We start from the raw sequence: 22131 nt of genomic DNA on the forward strand, positions 1-22131 counted from the left end.
TATAAAGGATTAAGAAGCTAGGATAACCTGGCCAAAATGACCAATGAGGAGACAAGATACTTTCAAAGCTGGAGGGAGGGAGAAACAAAGGCTCTCTCTGTCTGTGTGATGCTTTTGCCAGGAACAGAAAAGGAATGGAGTCTTAGAACTTAGTAAAGTAATCTAGCTAGATATGTGTTAGCTTCTGTTTTGTTTAAATGGCTGAGGAAATAAGCTGTGCTGAATGGAATGGATATTCCTGTTTTTGTGTCTTTTTGTAACTTAAGGTTTTGCCTAGAGGGATTCTCTATGTTTTGAATCTGATTACCCTGTAAGGTATTTACCATCCTGATTTTACAGAGGTGATTCTTTTACTTTTTTTCTGGAATTAAAATTCTTCTTTTAAAAACCTGATTACTTTTTCATTGTTCTTAAGATCCAAGGGTTTGGGTCTGTGTTCACCTATGCAAATTGGTGAGGATTTCTATCAAGCCTTCCCCAGGAAAGGGGGTGTAGGGTTTGGGGAGGATTTTGGGGGAAAGACGTTTCCAAGCGGGCTCTTTCCCGGTTCTATATTTATTAGACGCTTGGTAGTGGCAGTAATAAAGTCCAAGGGCAAAAGGTAAAATAGTTTGTACCTTGGGGAAGTTTTAATCTAAGCTGGTAAAAAATAAGCTTAGGGGGTTTTCATGCAGGTCCCCACATCTGTACCCTAGAGTTCAGAGTGGGGAAGGAACCTTGACAGGGTGGTTCCATAGTTCTTATAAGAACTGCCATTATAAGAGCTCAAACTTGTGCTCTATTAACTAAACAGAGCAATGATTCCCCCACCACCCGGTCCCAAATGGCCTGTGCTGCAAACAGCCTGAGATTTCAAAAAAAAAATATAGCAGAAAAAAAAAAATTTCTGCCTGTCCCACCACCGGCAGCAAAACAGGTTCTGCAATCGGGACTTAAGCTGACACTTTTCTTGATGACAGAAGAAGCGAAACAGAATCCTGCTCCTGCTTCCTCTGCAGGACTCATGGCAGTGCAAACTGTTTTGTGACAATTGAGTTAGTAGATGTGACTTGATGACACTCAGGGAGCTGGCCTGGTGAGTGACAATGTGCTGTCATTAACTATTTTTCTGATTAGGTCTGCATTTTTATCAGTTTGGGGTAAGCAAAAAGCCGCCAATACAATGCAGACCTATTGTACACCATCTTGTATGACTGACCCTCCAACTCAAGTGGGAATTAATTTAAGAAAATTGTCTACCAAATAACTCTGGGGGGGGGGAAATCATACACAAGACGAAGAGTCTGTCAGCAGTTTTTAGTAACTAGATAAAAACAAGTAGAAAACCAGATGCTGGAAAGTGGAAAAAAAGCAATTTGAATGGGCAAGTTCTGGAGAGTATTTAACAGCATAAACTAAACAGTGAGGCCTTCAGCGAATCTGATGTTTATTAAAAGGGTGGGAAACACGTTTCCTCAGTTTGTCCCTCACAGCAAGGAACATAAAAGGAGGTTACAATGACCTTAGACAAAGTACTGTTTTGCACAGAACTTTACTCTGAGTTTTCCAAACTAACAAAAGTACAACTCAACATGTTCTATAAAACTGTTTGTATATAAAGAAAAGTGAGAAATTAATAGACTGGTCCAGATTGCACTGAGTACGTTAAAAGAACTGAGGGTAAAGGGTCCTTCCAGACTTCTGGTAAAGTCACATACTGACATAACAATGAGCTGGCAGATTTTAGAAATGGGAGGAAATATTTAGATTTTAAACGATCAAAACGTATTTTGCTCTGTGCGACTCTGTGCTTCTCTGTCTTCCACTCTTTGACCCCAGGCTCCAACAGTGAGCTTCTGGCACACACAAGCCTCTTCTGGGCTAGCAGCACGAAAAGTATTCTGTGTTATATCTGTCAGGACGCAACATCACGACACAACAGTGCAAACGTGGTGAGTGTGTAAAGGGAAGTCTGTCAAACCAAATTTGCAATATTTGCACTGAGTTGAGCAAATTTTGCGTGAAGAGACTGATATTCACTTTCAGAGAGCATTAAGCTCCAGCTGATGAGAACTATTTCAGAAGCCATATTTGCAAAGCTCACTTGCAAACTTTTGCATTTCAAGCAGTGTCTCTAGAGACAAGTGCAAGTTGTCCATATATCCAAATCTCAGACTATTCAAAAGCAATTTCATTCTGCTCTCAGCCTCTCTCTGAGTGGGTTTTTCACCATTCATTTCATCACTATTATAAGAGGACACAACTCTGCTAGTTTCAATGGAGTTGCACTAATTTATGCAATCGGGATATTTTGACCTAAAGATTCATTCTGATATATTTTGATTGGAAAAAAATATACTCTTATGTTTGTTTCATCAAAACATTTTTCAAGAAGGAAAAAAATAGCTTGGCTGCTTAGTGTTGTTTGCATGAAGGAGGAGATTTCTCTCTCTAGCTTTCCAGGCAGATTCTTTTTTTTTCCTGGGAAAAAGTCAACTTCCCAATTCTGCAGCTTGCTCCCATCAAATCTTTTCAGAAACCACATCATCTCTTTTATTTGTTTATAAATTCATTTATATTAATTGTCTATACACTTTTGCATTGATTCAGATGTTGTTAGAATTAGCTACATTACAAGCTGGGGCTGGGCTCTTACATTTTATAGCAACATAAGGAGTGCATACCTTTCCGTTGTTTTGAATATTTAGGAGTTAATAAAAATAAATACAAATAAGGTATGGGTTTAGAGGAGCAAGAGCGTGTAGGGTGGGGAGATGGAAACAAGGAGACCATGAAACCAGGCAGCTTGACTAAGTATTAGGCCTGGGAAATTAGGAGAGGCAGTGGGGTTGCGCACAGCTGTTCAATGAGAAGGCCTAGTCTCCCAGTGCTGGAGCCAGGGGTGAAAGTAAGGTGGTAAACGCCGGTACTGTATACTGGTAAGAAGTGGCCACCGGTACAGGCCCGTTTCACTGACTTTAAAGCGCTGCCCCTTTTGCGCTCCCTGTCCGTGTTTTACTGGTGGAGGGGGAGAAGGAAAATTGAATTTTCCCTTGAAGAATTATTGTGTTTATTTGGGAGATAAGATTCATTTATTAGAGTGTGAAGCAGAGGGAATTTAACTTTAGGAGGGAAAGCCCATAACCACCACAACATAGCACTTGCTTGCACGTATCAAACAGAAATAGGTTTTTCATGTGAAACCTGCACAGAACAATGGAGGCCAGAATCAGCTCTCACCAAGACTCCCTCTTGTCCCTCTTGTTGCAAAGTAATGGGATTTAGTGAATGATACAGTTTAAATTGGGTGTGGGGGGTTGTTTGTTTTTCATTCTTTATGGGACCATAACAAGATTGTGCGTGCTCTGCATCAGTAAAAAGATGCCAAGGACTATATTAGGGAATCTGATCAGTAATTAAAATCCAACTGATGATCAGGTGAGATCCCTTCTTCTGATGGGATCTGTGAGGGGGGTCATTGTTTAAAAATGAGGGAAGAAGTCATCTGTTTCCTTCCTGAAAATCCTCTCAGAGGAGACTTGGATTGGACTCCTGTGTAAGACCCTGTAAAGCCAATAGAAATGGGAAGGGTACTTGATCTGCGCAGTCATAACTCTGAACGTGAAATTCGGAAATTATGATTTGCTGTGACTTTAACCTAACTCTGCTAATCTGGAGTTAACTGAAATGATATGCATAATGTATTATCCTCACCAAGAGAACCTCAGACAAATAGTTTCCAAAATTGTAAGAAACTGAAGCAACCTCTAACAAACATGGAAATAACTAGCAAATGTATCTGTCTCATATGGTACTACCACATACACCTCAGCAGGCACAATTTATCCTGTGCAATTGCCATTTTACAAGCGTTTAATACCACCTGTGTGGAAGCAACACAGTCAATCAGCTATTGGCTTCCACTTGAAAGAGTGACTCACCACTTTGCTTTTTCCTGCATCTTCTCCAGCACACAACAGTCAGAACCAACACAACGAACACTATGAGTAGGGCCACTGTGGCCAGCAACCAAGAAACTGAAAACCACCGGCCTGTGGGAAATAAAATCAAACAAAGGAACTTCAGATACATGAGAGAGTGTAGAAGGTGTAATGGGGAACTCAGTGATGGTGGGCTCTTTCCAAGTTCTATTTAGGTCATCACTAGAGTTGTTCAGAGCAGAAATTGGCTGAGTAAATTTATCTTTGACAACACACACGTCAAAATATCTGCAGTGCCCATCTTCACCACTTATTTCTTCCCTATTCTGTTTCCACATCCTCTGGGAAATCAGAAAACATTTCATCAAGCTAACAAGATGTAACCAGAATCATTACCAGCAAAGAAACCTTACTGTCTCTCCATCGCTGTCATGATAAATAAGCAGGGCCTTGTGTATTCAGAAGCCATGATATTTTTTGAAGAATCCTACCCAACAAGTCCCTCTTACTCCAGAACTGTATACCAGATTCCAAGTTTTCATTTATGAAAAAAACATGCATTTCTTCTTAGTTAACATTTCTATTGTAGCTGCAAAGGTTAAATTAACCTTCAAAATATGAATTGAGTGCAAGCAGGCTTAAACAATAGTTCAAAGACATGTAAACTGCTTTCCTTCATCTCAAAGTGGAATTAGCACTGGAACCCCAATGATGACAATTTAAGGGCTTGATCCAATTCTGATCTAAGTTAATGAAAAGACTCTCATTGACTTCAATGAGAATTGGATCAAGCCAAAAATGTCCATGGTGTTAATAAGAGATGATTGAATGTTTTCCATTGTTTTTCTTTGAAAAATTGCAGGTTTGTCCAAATTGACAAATTTTGTGAAAACAATTCGATTTCACATATCTTTTTGATTTTTCAACAAAAACAGTTAAAAAACCAAAACATTGTTTTCTTTTCAAAACTGAAATTTTCACCTCTTTTCAAAAACCTAAACCAAAGGTTCAATTCCAGATGAAATTAAAATTGTCATTTTGAATTTTTTCAATAAAAATATTAAAAATCCAATTTTTTGGTGGAAAATTTTGACCAGTCCTGGTTGTTAACCATTTGTGTTAAAAAGATCATTAAAAATCATACAGCTTAATTGATTCAATCCACAGTCCCAAACTGCCTTGCATGCCTTCACAGGTGCTATAAAACTGGAAGGATTGTCTTATAGTCAAGGCACCGAATATACTATCATTCGAGCCATATGGGTTTCATTCCCATTTCTTTCACAGGATTCTTGTGTGACCTTGGACAAGTAACTGAAGACTGAGTGCTCAAAAGCAGTCAGGTTCCTAATTTCTATTTAAATCAGTGGAAATTAATCAATGGAAGGAGCCTAACTCCTTTTGAGTATTCAGCCCTTAATTTTTTAATAGTTCCATTTCCTCTCTATAACAACTGGGCTAATAATACTTCTCTACCTCACCAGGATGCTGGCAGGACAAATTAATTAGCACTGTGATGTGCTCAAATACTTTAGTGATTAATCTAAAAATACCTATAAAAATTGAGCCTCAAATGTCTCCCTCCCAGCTACCCAAAACACCAGTCTCCACTGACATTGTTGTGTTGGCATTAAAAAAAAAAAAAAAAAAAAAAAAAGGTTGGTGTCACACTGAAAATTTAGGGGCAGAGAGCACTTAACTGAATTCATTATTAAAATAAACAACAAGTGATACTGTACTGACTGAATTATTCATTTTCATATTTAAGTCAATAAAAACGCTACATAGAATTTTCAGCCTGAGGCATGGGTTTGCCACAGGAACCATGGGGCCTTGTCCCAGAAAGCATACTGATACCAGTCAGCTCTGTGTTCTTGGGGAACCAGGGCGCAGTATCCAGCCTGTCTGACTCATGAAAGACACCTCCACCCCCAGCCTCTGCTTGAACCAAAACCAATCAGAAGAAAGATTTATGGAAAGCAATGAAAAGACGGTGGGAGACACACCTAAACCCCTCCTGACAAGGGTGACAAGATTAAGGCAACTCCCCTAACCTCATCTGCATCAAAGATGGGACAGGGAGGCATCTCCTTAGCATACAGAATGGAGAACAGAGATTCCAAGGCACTGAACTCTGGGACCAGAAAATCAGGGAAGCACTGCATCCTGGGGGATCTCTGCTCCAGATGTTAATGAACCTATGCCTGCACACACCCAGCTCAGCAATTATCAGACCAATTCTGGTAATGAATCCTGGATTGATATCCAAAATACTGAAGTTGCCTAATTGCATTGTGAGCTCCCTGGTAAGAACCACCACCCATAGCCAAGAGTGATCAGTTCCCAGCCTAAAAAAAATCCTTAAGTCAACAGTTTACCCATAAACAAATCTTGTGTTCTCCCTTGAACCATTGTTATTTCCCTACAAAAAAACCCTACCCACACTCAAGTAAGTGTTCTAATGCCTGGATTCAAACTCCGCATCAGTTCCACTTGGACTCCCTCTTCTCCTGACTGATCCTGCTGGGGGCTCTGCCTGTCTCCAGCACTCAGGAGCCTGAGCTACCACCATCACCTATGAACCCCAACCAGTTCAAGCTTCATGGAGTGGTGAGACCCCATCTCTCTCTCTCTCGGTTTTGTTTTCTACCTCAGGTATCACTTTTTAACCCCGACTTGTTTGATCAGTTTTTGTAATCCTTAATAATGTAACTGTTATGTCTGTTTAGGCTCTCCTGGTGTGATTATCACTATTATTCAATAAATAACTTTTATGGTTAAGCTGGTTGCTTCCCTCCCGCTCTCTCTGAACTTTACTCTTTTGTGTTTCTGGCTTTCCCATTTACTCTGCAGCAACACTCCTCTTACCTAAGCTAAAGATCCCTGTAGTGCCCAAAAATCCTGTGGGGTTTGCTCATCAAGTGGGTTACTATCAGAACAATTGTAACGTGAAAGTGGGGATAGGGACATGCTGAACCTGTGACATGTGAAGGTGGCAGCTTGGAAGTGCTCCTCAACCCAGACTACAGAGTCCAGGGGCGTATAAGGGATCAGCTTGAAAGTGTTGCTTAATCCTGTCCACTCAGACTTGGTTTGTTAGTGTGTGTGTGTGTGCGCGCGCGCACCTGATTCTAGGGTTGAGGAACCCAGCCTTGGGGAACCTAGGTCCTGCAGGATAGCTCCATTGGGAGGGGACTTGCAGAAGGGAGAAGTAGAGCTACATACGAAAACACAAGTGACACAAGCAGTACATTAACACAATTACAGAACCCGCACCCCTCAGAAGAGTAACCCTAATAAATGAGCATACCCCGAAGTAATGGGGAAATCTGGTAACAATACAGATCTCTCTAATTTTTTTCCCCTCTAGAGCACATAGTGATAGACTGCTGACTCCTGCACCAAACCCCAATGCAATGCTGAACCCAGAGTAGGATCCTCTCTCTTTCTCCATCCTTACCACACAAACACTTTCCTCTCCTCTTTCTTGGAAGTTTGTTTCCCGTTATCTCCCCCATCCAAAAATGGGGCTGAAGATATGCTAGTACAAAATCTTGCAGTCAAGAGGATATTAACACTGTTCATGTATACATCACTAACTGACCCTCTTCCACTTTCACCCTGTAATCTCTATCTTTCTCCATGTGCCGTACTCTGCAGATCAGCGATTGCCCAGCCAGGCTTGTAGAACGGTTGACATGGAGTTTGCTGATGACGGACACTGTTCCATTGGGGTGCATGACCACCTCTTCTGTCTTTTCACTCTCAGCTTTTGGCACAATCCAGGAGATCACAGGACGAGGCCAGGCATTAGCAGAACAGGTGGCTGTCAAGTTACCTTCAGAGATTATATAATGGACAGATCCTCTGAGCTGCTCTGAAACACACACAAACACAAGGAGCTTTTGATCAAATGGAATAGTATCGAAACCAATGTACCTCATTGCATTCTGATGCAGCCCCATAGGGAAGGAATACAAACAAGTCCCCCTGCCCCAGACCCTTGCTATGATTCATTCCCTATTCCCTTGTTCCCCTAATTGAAGGGAACTATTATGGAGGCATTAACTTCTTTTGAGATCCTGGAATTGAGGGTTTCTACCAAGAGATAAATCATGTGGCCGCTTGACAATGTTCTCCTCGCTGCTACCAATAGTGCTGTGCAGTGAGGAGGCTCATGTGGCCTGAGTCCTAGCCATGACTGGGAAGACCCTGCAGGGAGGAAGATTCCTCTTTATGAGTTTTAGGCGGCACTTAGAGGACACTAAAATAAGGCCGCTCACAGTGAGAGTCTCCACATGCAGTAAGGGGCTTGCAGCGAGGCAGCTCACATTGCTGGAGTCCCTCTAGCAGCGGCAGACAGGGTATTCTTCTATCGCAGTTCCAGCTAGTACAGACATGGTACTGCTGTGGGGGAACTCCCAGTGCTGGAGTCCCTTGATGCAACTGACCCGTGAATACTGCAAGCAAATGCTGCAGCTAGAAAACACCCTCCCTTCCCTTCAGGGATTCTTCCCCACAGAGAATCTTACCATAGACAGTCAAGCAGGTGTCTTGAGGGATGGCTCCGGTGGGAAAGGTATTAAAGAGGCATGTGTAACATCCGTCATCCTGGATTCCAACTCTCCAGAGGGTGATGGCCGTATCATTTAGTGACAGGCGTGTGAAATTTAATCGACCTCGGTATGTTTCAGCAACAGTTACTCCTTTAGATACACTGTATGTAGCCAAATTCTTTCTAGTATTCGTCTTCTGCCATGTAACTTGCAGAATGTCATGAGATCCCACCAGGAGGCAGCTCAAGGTCACATTGCCACCCACCTCCACCACTTTTTTCTGTATCACTGTGTCTGCTGTAGTGATATAAAACAATACATGAAATAGACAAATATCACCTTCCCTCATGCTTAGACGTCTCTTGCTGACTTTCTGGGCCAGATAACCAGCAGGTGTAAATTGGGGCTATTCTATTGACCTCAATGGAGTATTGTTGATTTATATCAGCCGAGGTCCTTGGCCTCCATCTTTATTGGACCATCAAAAAGGGAAAGCCACTTACTGCACCTCCTTACCAACTCCTATATACACCTACCTCCAGTTGATTAAATCCACATATGGCTTCTGGTTCTCCCAACGGATTTTTTTTTTTCTAATAAGAGGTTAAAGGAAAACTGGATAGCAAGAGAGACCCAAAGCCATACCCACAGAGTCAGATGGAGAAAGAATCCATTAAGTTATCTATGTACACAGAGAAAGAGGGAGACTGAGATTAACTGGTTTCTGAGAACAGTTGTTCGCAAAGTTATTTGCTTGCATCCCCCTTCTTTCTGTCTGTAGTAGTAGCACCCCTGCCACACAAGTACACATATCAATTAAACAACAACAACAACAACATGCAACTCTCACTAAATAGTAAAAACATTAAGGCATTGATTCAAACAGAGCCATTTAAGTATATAGTAATGTAAATTTTAAGTGAGATACTGCTTACTGGCATCACACTGTTGTTATTGGTGTGAGGGGTGCACCTGTTTTTGTGTGTGGAGAAGAGCAATTCCATCTTGGGTTGGTAATACCATACCATGCTTACTTCTGTGCTGCTAGTAGTGGCGGTGCTGCCTTCAGAGCTGGGTGCCTGGCCAGCAGCCACTGCTCTCCAGAAGCCAAGCTCCGAAGGCAGCCAGCTCTCAGAATACATTCCGTGTCCTCCCGTTTAAGAATCTCTGTCTTAGAGGACCCAGTGAGCTGTCACTTCACTTCTCTGGTGGAGCCTCAGGAATCAGAGACCAGCCCCCACACCCCTTGTAGAAATCTGAGAGGAAATACCACTGGCCTCACCTTCTGCCCTGCAGAGCATGATAAAGATCACACTCAAAATCAGACCTTGGCAAGTCATCTGAGAACTGATCTGTTCTTTCACCTGGAGATGCAAGAGAGATTTGATACATGAAGTTATGGGCTTAACAGTAGATCTATTTCCAATGATAATGCTCCCATTTATGGAGCCATGACAAGACCGCTCTTGGGTGTAACAGGAACACATTTGCAAACTGCAGAGAGAGTCCATTCTAAAGTCCATTACACTACCAAATGTGATTGAGGTGTAGGAGCTGGAAAGTTACCTGAAGTTAAATCTCTTTCCTCCCCCCAAACCCCCAAAGTTCCCCTTTTAGACCTAGAATTTCAAACAGCCTCTAAGGTTGTGTAACCCACACACCTTCTGGGTGTGGTGTTCTGTCCCATCTAGTGGCACTGAAACCACTTAAAGAGAGAGCAATTAATGAGTCTGCTCTACAGCCTTAGCTAATAGGCAGTTGGCTTTTAGTTCATGCAGCAGAGGCTCATGCCCTATGCTCCGGACACCCTGGTTCAATCCTGCCCGCCAGTGACCAGGGTCTGTTGGCGTTACAGTTGCACCCCAAAAAACTTTGTACATGCACTGTACATGTAAAATAGGCATTTGCTCATGTAAATCATGTTTGTGCACCCAGCACCTATATGCATGGAAAGCTTGTGGGCCCACTTTTAGAGGTAAAATTAAAATGTTGGCATTTGAAGACTTAGAAGTACCAGGGATGGAGACATGCAGGGATTTGGGAGCTTTAGGATTTTGCTGGCATGTTTCGTTGTTTTCTTATGATAATTTTATCTACTAGGATACAATTATTGTCCATGAGTTAGTCGCTCTGCTGCTCAGAGCCTAAACTGGCCATCAGTTGTGGATGCTGGGTACAGAAAGAAAAGTCTCCTCTATGTATAGCACGATTACATGAGTGGTCTCTGTCACAAATATTTCTAAGGCACTTGTACCTTAGTGCTATAGCATCTAAGAGCTACAGAGGTATTTATAGTAGAGCTGGCTGATGGCCAGGACATATATTTTCATTAAATTTTCACAAAAAAGTTCATCCTTTTTTGTGAAAATTTTCAAAATTGGTAAATTTTCATTCAGCTCTGGTTTATACCCTATGTCTGGCACTGGCCACACTGGAGACAAGATACCAGACATGATGGATGAGTCTTCCTTATGCTTTCCCCCTTCAAAGACAGGGAGAAAGTAAGAGGCATATAAACATATGCATGTTTTCAACAGCATTAATAGCAAAGCATTCATATATAGTATTGTAACCGGGTTCTTCCCTGGGTTACTCGGGAGCTGGCAACACTCACTTGTGTTCCTGGGCACCCTGACATTGTTGACATTAAAGGAGATCCTGAGTATCCCATTGGTGATGTTGGATAAGTGGGAATCCTCTATCCACTCCTTTGCTGCAGTCCCTTTACTCCTAAAGGAAGTTAAAATTGGTGGTACCTCCACCTGGCTGTTCCCTGTTCACACTCAATGGAGTGCCTTGAGAACCTCCAGGAATAAACGCCTTCAAATAGTAATAATAATAAATAACGATAACAACAACCACCTGTGGCATGGGTCTAACTCAAATACCAATTATAAATAATATACATCCAATATACTTAAATTAGAGCTAATGTAACAGCGACAGACCCTGGTTGTCGGTGGGTGGGATTGAACTGGGACCTCTGAAGCTTAGCACATGAGCCTCTACCGCATGAGCTAAAAGCTAACTGGCTGTTAGCTAAGGCTGTAGATCAGATTCATTTTATTTCTCTCTCTAAGTGGTATGGGTGCCCCTAGATAGGACAGAACACCACACCCCGGAGGTGTGTGGGTTACACTAACACTCATTTACTTTACAATTTAAGAAACAGGGTATAACAGACTAAGATTAAATGTCACTTTAAATTTAAACTAATTTAAATCCACATAAACAGTTGAATAAAATCAATTAACAAATATAATATACAGTAATAAATGAAACTTAACTACCATTTACACTGCCACCATTCACTGCACCCCACAGTGCACACTCTGGATCTCAGAGTCCTAAACACTTGCTTGCATGGGCGCGCTTGAAGATCTGCAGCTGGAGACAGCACTCTGTTGGTTCTGTGTATCAGTCCAGCCAAGTCAAAAAGCTGCAGAACCCCTCTGAAACTGGAGCTGGCCCCACCAAATGTCAGCAGCTCTTGGTCCTGGTTCGATAGGAAGATCACTCTGCCTCTCCTCAGACTCAGTCTCTCTGCAGTGCCCCTTCCCTTGCAAGTACTTTCCCAAACAAGAGTGGGGGCTACTCACAGTTCTTTCACTGCAGCTCACCTCAGTCAGCTCTAGGCACAGCAATAGTCTCTGCTCTTGACTCCAGTGAAGCCATCAACAGCTTCTGAGGCTCCCTGCTGGATCAAAGCCCCTGCAGGCTCTCAGCAGCAGCTTCTGCCTTCCTAGCAGCAGCTCCTGGTATGGGCCAAGCTCCACAGCAGCAATCTCACTCTTTTTCCCAAAATAGAGCCCACCTTCTGTTCTCTCTGCATGAGGAGATCTCTCCCCCTTTCCCCAAGGCATCATGGGAGTTGTAGTCTCTAAAGCTAGATTGTAGCACACAAGCTTTTCCCTTGGAACACTCCCCCAAAAAAGTTCAGTCTCCTCTAATAAGGGGTGCCTACATTCTCCCCCCACCAGAAAAATCCTTAATGGGGACATTTGTAACCAGAACAAAGAAGAAAAACAGATTAATTTACAATATAATACATACATTCTTAATTCCTACTGCTAGCTAGGTTAACAGTCAATGGAAGGTAAAGTGTAGGCCCACTAGAAGAGGCACAATTTAGGCATCTAGCCTGAGGTAAGCACCACCATGAAAAATGCTTAAGCTCATCCTTAGAGGACATATATTCTGGTTTGGCATCCACAGGTGTTTTAAAATCTTTCAGCACAACCATCCCACGATGTACTGTGGGGATGGACACCTTACTGCTGACTCCAACCACATCATATGTTAATCACTGTGGGGGCCTGAATTCTCGCTGAAACCTCCTTAAGGGCTGTACCATCCCTTCTTCATCTTCTACAGGAGATGTTAATAAAGCTCCATCAGAATTAGCCATTGTAGAAGGAGCAACATCTGTATCAACCTTGTTCCCTACTTAAGACCCAGGGGGATTGTTGCATACATCTACACCCTCCCAAAGGGCTTCTCCCACAGGAAAGAATGGAAGAGCTTCAGGGTTTAAAGGAGGTGTGCTAATTGCGCTTTCAGGTTGATCTGGTTCAAGTGGCAGTACAACAGACCCAGTAGATATGTCTGAGGGTTCTTGATACATAGTCAGGGTAAACCTCCTCAGAATCAGTCTCTGATGTCCATCATGATAGCAGGGACTGGCACAGGATTAGCACCACCTATGGAGTTGTGGGAGGAACTCTTGGACGTCAGAGCTCTTCTCTGGTTAGATGATCTGGGTAGAGAGGTAGGCTCGATATCTGATGGAGCATCCATTCTGACGTGTTGCCCCAGAGGAAGTAAGTGGTTTCGATGTAAAGTCTTTACTGGGCCACCATTCTTTTCAGGCTTTAGTTAAAGACAGGTAGCCCAGGCATTTGATTCTCCACAATGTAGAATTCCAGCAGTTTGCAAGTTTATGTTTTCCAGGGAGACCAAGATTTTTTTTTATAAGAACACGATCACCAGGTTGCAGATCACAGTATCGCGTCTTCTGGTCATAACATTCTTTATTGCCCTGGTTCATCTTATCAGATGCCACCTGAGCAAGTTGATAAGCAGCACACAGGTCTTTTTTAAAATTAGCCACATACTGGAGGTAAGACTGGTGGGAAGATCTATCCACTGAGACCACAAAACAGATGTCTACTGGTAATTGTGCTTCATGCCCAAACATTTGGAAATACGGAGAATACCCAGGGGCCTCATTTTGGGTACAGTTGTAAGCATGCACAAGCTGGCTTTTGTGCTGGCTCCATCTAGATTTCTGTTTGGGATTCAAGGATCCCAACATATTAAGGGGGGTCCGATTGAATCATTCAGGTTGTGGGTCTCCCTGTGAATAATAAGGTGTTGTTCTGGATTTTTTTATACCTAGCATAGTCAGAAGTTCTTAAATTAATCGACTCTCAAAGTCGCATCCTTGATCGGAGTTCATCCGCTTGGGCAGCCCCTATTGCACAAAGTACTTTTCCCAAAGAGTTTTAGCAACAGTAGAATCTTTTTGATCTTTAGTGGGAAAGGCCTGTGCATACATTGTAAAATGATCAGTTACGACTAGCACATTACAAATATTTCTGCTATCGGGTTCAATTGTGAGAAAATCCATACAGACCAAATCCATAGGCCCTTCACTGTGAAGACGAAACAGTCGAGCAGCTCATGTGGGTAGAGTCTTCCGTTGTATACACTGTTGTATACACCGGCCACATGTCTTACAATATTCCTCAACATCAGTCTTCATCCGTGGCCAGTAGAATCAGTCTCGTGCAAGCCCCTAGGTCTTATCAAACCCAAGATGCCCACAGACATCATGTAAAGATTGTAGTACAGCTTTGGAAACTGTTGAGGTAAAATCAGTTGTTTTTTTGAGCGTTGCCCGGGACGGTTAGTGATTCTCTACAAAAGTCCATTCTACAGGGAAAATTGATTCCATTCTTTCATTAGGAGAGGAATATCAATGTGCCTGCACTTATCCATAGCATCAGGATTCCCTTGATCAACTGCCAGCCAAACCTTTCCAGCACAGCCATCATTCTGATGTGTGGCTTGAAGCTCAGAATGATTCAAATGGGAAAGGTGGGAGGTGTCTAAAGAAGTAAGCTTGGGGAATAGCATCAATAAGGCGGGCAGGTAACATTTTAGTCGGTTTCCCACTAACAGTAGAAACTTGACACAAAGCTCAAACCCCAGGGGCAGATATCTCTTCCCACTCATCCTCAGGTGCTGTCATCTAGCCAATGCATCTGCATCCATGTTCTTACTACCTGGGCGGTACTTTAGGCTGATGTTGTAGGTGGACAATGCCACCAACCACCGGTGACCAGTGGCATCCAGTTTGGCTGATGTTAAAATAGAAGTCAAAGGATTATTATCCGTGTGAACCTCAAACCTCGTCCCATACAGATAATCATGCAGCTTGTCTACTAAAGCCCATTTTAAAGCCAGAAATTCAAGTTTATGCACAGGGTAGTTTTTTCAGTGGACGACAAGCTTTGGCTGATGAAGGCAGCCGGCCTCAACCCCTCAGGGTGTTCTTGATATAATACACCTCCTAATTCATCCATTTTGGTATCCACATGCAAAACATAAGGCTTTTGAGGATCAGCAAATGCCAAGATGAGAGCTTTGATGAAGCATTCCTTAATTTTCTGAAATTTTCTTAATTCTTCCTCACCACAACAATTGGGAGGGATACGGGTTTCGTGACTCAGAAATTATTCCAGCAGCCGTCAAGTCATGTAAGTGTCTCTGAACATCTTCCACATCAGCTGCGGCCAGGCAATGGGATTGTTCTCGAAAAGGTTCAGAGTCAGTTAGACAGATCTCATACTGAGTACTTTTTGTACAGCCCACATCCCACTCATGTCGGGAGAAGACATCAGCATGTTTTAACATTTTCCTAGAGAGGCACTGTTTCCATTCCTCAGGGATAGGGGAATCTCCATAATCAAAACAATTGGGTGTCAAGTCATTAGTGTTTTTCTTGTCCGCTGCAGCATGCATCTGAGGTACTACATCAACTGGGCAATCACTGTCCCACGCCAAATGATCACTTTGTGAGCAGATACATTTCTAACAGTAACTGTGATCTTTCTAGAGGACACTGCCATAGTTGCTTGCACCTCAGGCCTGACCACAAATTCTCCAGATAAAGAGATTTCCTCCAGTGTTTCCAATAACAACAACTGGTCAGTCGATTGAACAGGAAAGTTAAGTCACTTGATGGGTGCTGTCGGGTGGTATGTGGACATTTCTTTTCTGTGCATACCACACATTGCCGTACCTGTTAGCATCCTCATCAGAAACAGAGAGATTCTCCTTGGAAGCATTTATAGGCCTCACGGATGTTAGGGTGAATAGGCAAGGTATTGATGCATTGTTTTTTGCATACTTTGAAAAATCACCTGGTGTTGGTTCAAACCAAGATTGCGACATTGCTCTTGATACAGGAGTCTGGGCACAGTAGGACTAAAGTGTCCAGCTTCTCAGGAACTCCCAGAATGGACTATGGGAACTCAATTTGAATGGAAAAGTACCCCACATATGGGTATTTTTGATTACTCAACCCCCGGATTTGCAAATTATCTAAGGGTTGGATGTGCAAGTGATGAAGGTGGGTGTTGTAAAATGTCTTATATAGAATGGTGACCTGTGAACCAGTGTCCAGAAGGGCTTGAGCATAAATGCCTCTACTTGAACAGCGACAATGGGAGCTGGACTGACCAGTCCTTGGGGAAAATCCCTCCAGGCACTAACAACCTGTTGGTAGCACTTAGTGGAGCATACCTTCCTTGAAACACCAGTTCGCTCCTTCACTGGGCTTCTCTGAAGTTTCCCGAATTCTTTCTGGCTTGGATAAGCTCTGCGTTTCAGGAGCAGAGAAGGAAACAGATGTGACAAGAACAATAAGGAGTGGAGCATTATTCAGAAGAAAAACAAAATTCTTGCATTGTCAATGGAAACACAAGAGACATAGTAAAAATAAGAAGTGCCCTCCAGTGAAACAGTAGGAAAAAGATAAAGACCGATAGACAACAAGAGGAAAGGTACCTGAGAAAGTAGCTGTTTCCCAGGACACCTGACCACTGAAAAAAAAAAAAATCTCTCCTTGAGCCCAGAGTCCTGCTGCCACTCAATCAGCCTTTAAGGCTTAACAGCAAAAAAAAAAAAAAAAAAAAAAACAACCCATAAGCCACTATTTATTGTTATTGTTAATAATAATAATACCACCACCTGCCCATCAGGTTACTCTCCAAACACATGCATTCTATTTAGTAAATCATTTAATGCATATAGTCAATAATGCATTTGTAAGGAGATGATGTAAAACATCTAGTTCCTGGTTAAATTCAGCTTGCCTTGCTGCACTGCAAGTCACTTAGTGATAAAATTCGTCACTATGGTGGCATTTGATTCAGTTGTTCTCAGTGACTTCAACCCGTAAGTAGATTTTAAATTTTCTAAGGCAGTTTAGGATTTCCTGGGTGCCAAGAGGACCATGGGCCTATATCAGGCATTTATTGGTTCAACTGAGACAGCTGATCACACTTTGGACCTGGTTTTTGGATTGGGATTGGAGGCTAGGTAATTTCACTTAAACCCATGTCACAGATCAACCATTACCCCCTGCACTTTGAGGTTGGGGCTCATCTTTCCTTTTGAGGCAAAGGACCTGTTTTGATGGTCTGCCCCCAGAAATTAATGGAGCCAGAAAGATTCCAGAACACTCTAAGGGAGAATTTCATTCGACAGACAGACCACTGCCTGGATGGGATTAGTGGAACATAAAGGGTATGTCTACACTGCAATAAAACACCCCTGACTGGCCTGTGTCAGCTGACTTGGACTCACAGAGCTATGATTGGGAGGCTATCAAATTGCACTGTAGAGGTCTGGGCTTGGGCTGGAGCTCGAGTTCTGGGACCCCTTATTAGAGTATTAACATACCCTATAACACTTTTTATCCTCCATCCCTAGGTATACTCTTCGCTGTCTTGTTTCTCACAGATCAACTTTGGTTGACAGATGATCTGCCATATTCAGAAGAGAAAGAAAACAAAATCCTTTGTATTTTCCTCCACCAGAGCATCTTCAGAATCTCAGACAGCACATTTGTTTTGGATGACAAAGCATCTGATAAATCCTAATGGTGTTGGCTTAGTAGTTAGCTGGGTTCCTCTTACTGTGAGAAAACTATTTGTTATTGTATAGACAAGATTGATCAACTTAGAGACAGGCTGTCTGTTTCCAGTGTGACCAAGCAAGGTCTTGAGGGAACAAGGTAAAGTCCTAGCCTAGTTTGCTAGATCTTCAACCGGTAATGCTCACTGAGTGTGACACTCTGTATCTCGGGGGAACACCTTGCACCCCCATCTTCATCCTTATAATAGGATCGTGTGGTATCCAATACAGAGTTTGTCATGGTGCACCGAGTATTGTTGTTATAGTAATGTTATAGGTTGTAATTTCATGTATATAGTTATGAGGCTGAAAATGTGTCCTCATGGCTTAAAACAAGCCCAGGGAAAACTCTCCAGGAACAGAGGGGAAGTTCACACCTCATCAGGGCATGTATGGGACAAACCCAGCTCAGCCTCACAAGAACAAAGAACACTAGCCTAGTCAGCAACAAAGGATCTGTTGGACTCTTGAGTGAGTTACCCCCCTTCACTTAGTCAGTTTGGGACTACGATGAGGTAATGCTCACCTGACCCTGAAAGGGTGGCGGGGAAGCCAAGAGGGAAGAAAGAACATGATAAAAGGGAGAGATGTTTGCCATGCTTTTCCTCTTTTTTCCACGTCGATCTACAGACATCACCACCAAGTGACTGAAGCACAGATCAAAGGGGAGAGCCTGGCTGAAGGGCAACCAGCCAGCCTGTGGTGAGAAGCATCTAAGTTTGTAAGGCATTGAAAGTGTTAAGATTAGCTTTGAATGCATTTTGCTTTTATTTCGTTTGACCAAATCTGACTTCTGGTGCTTTGACTTAAAATCACTTAAAATCTATCTTTTGTAGTTAATAAATTTGTTTATTCTACCTGAAGCAGTGCATTTGGTTTGAAGCATGTCAGAGACTCCCTTTTGGATAACAAGCCTGGTTCATATAAATTTCTTGTTAAATTGACGAACTCATATAAGCTTGCAGTGTTCAGTGGGCATAACTGACCACTGCAAGACAGAGGTTCCTAGGGTTGTGTCTGGGACTAGAGATACTGGCTAGTGTCATTCGGTTGCACAATCCAAGTAGCTTACGTGCCAGAGGCTGTGCGTGAACAGCCCAGAAGTGGGGGTTCTCACAGGAGAGCAGGGTAAGGCTGGCTCCCAGAGTCGAGGATTGGAGTGATCTAGCAGATCACTGGTCCAGATAACACCAGGCGAATGTCACACTAAGGTACTGACTGAAATGTTGAAAGAGCTTTAGCCCACAACCTGTGTTTTAGATCCATATGCTTCCTGGCTGGTGAAGACCAGTGGATAAACACTGGATCTGTTGCTTGCAGAGATTGTCAATGCCTCTCAGAGAGAGGGGTCAGGGCGTTGATTGCTTTGAAGGAAACATAAGTGCGACCTTTGCTCAGGAAGTCACAATTTGATGTTGACTATCTTGCCAATTATCTGTCAGTATCATATCACTTCTTTTTGGGTAGATTGTGGAGAAGGTTGTGGAAAAACAACTCTCACAGTATCTAGATGCCCTAGATCTCTTTGATTCTTGTCAATCTGGTGTGGATCTGGCTTTGGCACAGATACTGTGCTGGTAGATGATCTCTTCCTAGCAATGGATGAAGATCAGGTGTTCACACTAATATTATTAGATACATCAGCTGCCTGATTGATTACATGGGTTGACAACTCACCTAGGGACCCCAACAGCAGTGGAAGGGTTTGCTCTTCAGTGTCTTTGTTCTCTTCTCTCAGAGTTTGCAATGAATAGTTGTGGGCAACCATTCCTCTTTTCAGAGAGTCCTCAAGCATGGGGTGTCACATGGTGCCATTCCATCATCCCCCCTACCCAAAATGTATATGGGGGTGTTAAGGAAGTCAGCAAGGATGCATGAGGTGCAATATTTTCAGTCTGCTGAAAACACCCAGCTCTATGAGTCCACCTCGTCAGACCCAGATGATGCAACTCAGTGCCTCAACCAGTGTTTAAATGAGGCTGGGGTATATATGAGAGTAAGCTGGCTGAAGCTCAACCCAGACAAGTGAGGATGATTGGTTAGGGGAATCAGAGGAGATAGTGGAGGTAATAGCAATCCTATTAGCTGCTAGGAATAACTTGTATTAGTTAACAGAAGAGCTGGTCAGAGAATAGCTCCCTCCCCCCCCCACCCCCCGCCCCACACACATACCTCTTGGGAAAAATTTCAACATTTTGGCAAAATACTAAAAAACTAAGTATTTCAGCTGAAACTAAAACATTTCTATTGAAAAAATGGTGTTGTAGGTCCTTATAGGAATTGTAGTTTGGGTGAGTTATGCTCCTGTTCTCTTCTAGGGGGCTGGCCTCTGTGGTTGGACTACATTTTCCATGATGCACCACTTGCTCCCTCTTGGTGAAGGGGGAGGGTACAACACAGTTGATCAAAGTGCATCATGATAGCCCTGCCAATAGAAAAGAGAGAAACATAAAGCACCCAAATTAGCACTCCCATAAAGTGTGGCGGTGCCACTTTAAATCAGAACATTTCTGTTTTCATGTGTTCAGTTTTTTTGATGAAATATTGAAGTTTTCCACAGAAAACAACCACTTTTTGTGAAACTTTTTATTTCGTCAAAACCACAATTTTCCAGTGAAAATCACTGTTGTTAGAACATCTTTGACCAGCCCTAGCTATTCGGATTCACAACTTGGGGGTGATTTTAGACCCTTCCAACTTCTGTGTTATGATTATATTACAGTAATAATTCAATCATATTTTTATCATCTGCGTCTGGCTAGGTAGTTACAACTTTCCCCAATGATTGTGGGCCGTACCACTGTTACCCATGCTTTTGTTACCTCAGGATTAGACTGGTGCCAAGCACTCTGTTGGGCTACACATTAAAACCATTCAGATTTTGAAGATGGTGCAGAATTTAGTGGTTTTTTATTAAGGCAGGCATTTCACCGAGAACACATGTCACCACATCTCTGAGATCTGCACTGGCTGTCTGTTGGTTTCTGGGTGGAGTTTAAGGTGTTGGTTATGACCTCTAAAGACCTAACCGGCCTAGAACTGGACTAGCTGAAGGATCACCTCTTGCACCCGGAATCATACTGCCACATCCATTGTCTCACAGGGCATAGGTGCTGACACCATGGGTGGTCTGGGGCTGAAACACCCATGGGGAAAAAAAATAGTGGATGCTCAGCATCCACCAGCCACAGATCTGGCACTGCACCAGCACCACAGATCAGCTGTTTGGTGGGGCCGCCAATCAGCTGTTTGGTGCTTGGGGGAGGGCCTTGGGGGAGCGCAGAGAGCAGCAGTGCGGGGCAGCAGGGGAGCGGGAAAAGGCAGAGTGAGGGTGAGGTTTCCAGGGAGGGGGCGTAGCCTCGGGGCAATGGAGCACCCCCGGGGAAAAATAAAAAAGTCAGCCTCTGTGTTGCAGGGACACTCAAACTGAATTCCCTTCACTAAAAAATGGAGGGGCCAGATAGAAGGACATTCTCTGTAAGGGAACTAGGACTCTGGAATTTGCTTCATCCCTCTGTCCAAAATAGATGGAAGGTTATCAAATTTCAAAGCACGCTACAAAAGATATTTGTTTCACCAGTCTTGAAGAGGGCTGAAGGTAAACTTCCTAGAATGATGAAGGGGCAGAAAAAAAAGGTTTTTGTGTGTGTGGCTAGTTGGCTGGCTGGCTTCCTGTACAGCTAATTATTTTAGTGCTGCTGAGATTTAATTGTATAAAATGGTATGTTAATGTGCCTCAAGCCCTGGTTAGGTGTCTTTTAGTTATTTAAACTGAAATCAAGGAGTAACCAAACTGCTTTTTCAATATTCCTAATGTGCAACAAGGATTACCAACATCAACCAAACAGACTGACTTTTTCTGTGAAGAACAATTTCTGTGAAGAAAGTAAACACTCAGAGATTATTAGCTTTTTTCAGCAAGATTCAAGGAAAGCACTGGAACACAGAGTTAATTGCAAGTTATTTCCTGTGTCCTGTTATCACTTCTGTTCTTAGGGAGGAAGGCTGCAATTTAAAAACAGAACTTCTTTCAATTTCCCAAACAAATCTTTAGAGGAAATGGTAGCATACAGTCACACACAGTAATGAACAATCTATCAATAACTGGTTTATTAATATAGCCTTTTAGCCATAGGTCATAGCTCACAATATAAAATAAATGTTTTAAAATAAACACAGCTCAGTCAGATGGATACAGATTTGAACAATCTGTCTTTATGCTTCAAATGGGCTAAATTCATCCCTGATGTATCTCTATGGAGAAAAACAGTTATACCAGGGTTGAACTTAGACCAAGGTTTTCCATCACATGGAATAAAACGGTAAACTAGAATCTACCAGCAATGACACAACTAAATAAGGAATTTGCCAAACAGCAAATACCAGCCACATTCAGCTGGTGGATCATAATCCAACCATAATTCAGCCATCAAACTGATGGATATTTGAAA

The 22131-nt window shown here is 42.7% G+C and overlaps 1 protein-coding gene across 5 annotated transcripts in view; it reads right to left on the reverse strand.

The window, feature by feature from the left end:
- LOC119850215 (OX-2 membrane glycoprotein-like) overlaps nucleotides 1-22131 on the reverse strand; it is a 48866-nt gene that overhangs the window by 23332 nt on the left and 3403 nt on the right. For 4 of the 5 annotated variants that reach the window (XM_043510342.1, XM_043510334.1, XM_043510345.1 and 1 more), the window contains exons 2-6: nucleotides 11091-11206; nucleotides 9759-9840; nucleotides 8453-8773; nucleotides 7525-7797; nucleotides 3921-4031 (exon numbers count right to left, since the gene is read on the reverse strand). In XM_043510342.1, the coding sequence (XP_043366277.1) occupies nucleotides 3921-4031; nucleotides 7525-7797; nucleotides 8453-8773; nucleotides 9759-9840; nucleotides 11091-11147 (844 nt within the window). In that variant the 5' untranslated portion in view covers nucleotides 11148-11206. The remainder of the gene's footprint in view (nucleotides 1-3920; nucleotides 4032-7524; nucleotides 7798-8452; nucleotides 8774-9758; nucleotides 9841-11090; nucleotides 11207-22131) is intronic. The other variant, XM_043510347.1, reaches the window with a different exon arrangement.

Source organism: Dermochelys coriacea, chromosome 1 (genome assembly GCF_009764565.3).
Source record: "Dermochelys coriacea isolate rDerCor1 chromosome 1, rDerCor1.pri.v4, whole genome shotgun sequence".
Classification (NCBI taxonomy): domain Eukaryota; kingdom Metazoa; phylum Chordata; order Testudines; family Dermochelyidae; genus Dermochelys; species Dermochelys coriacea.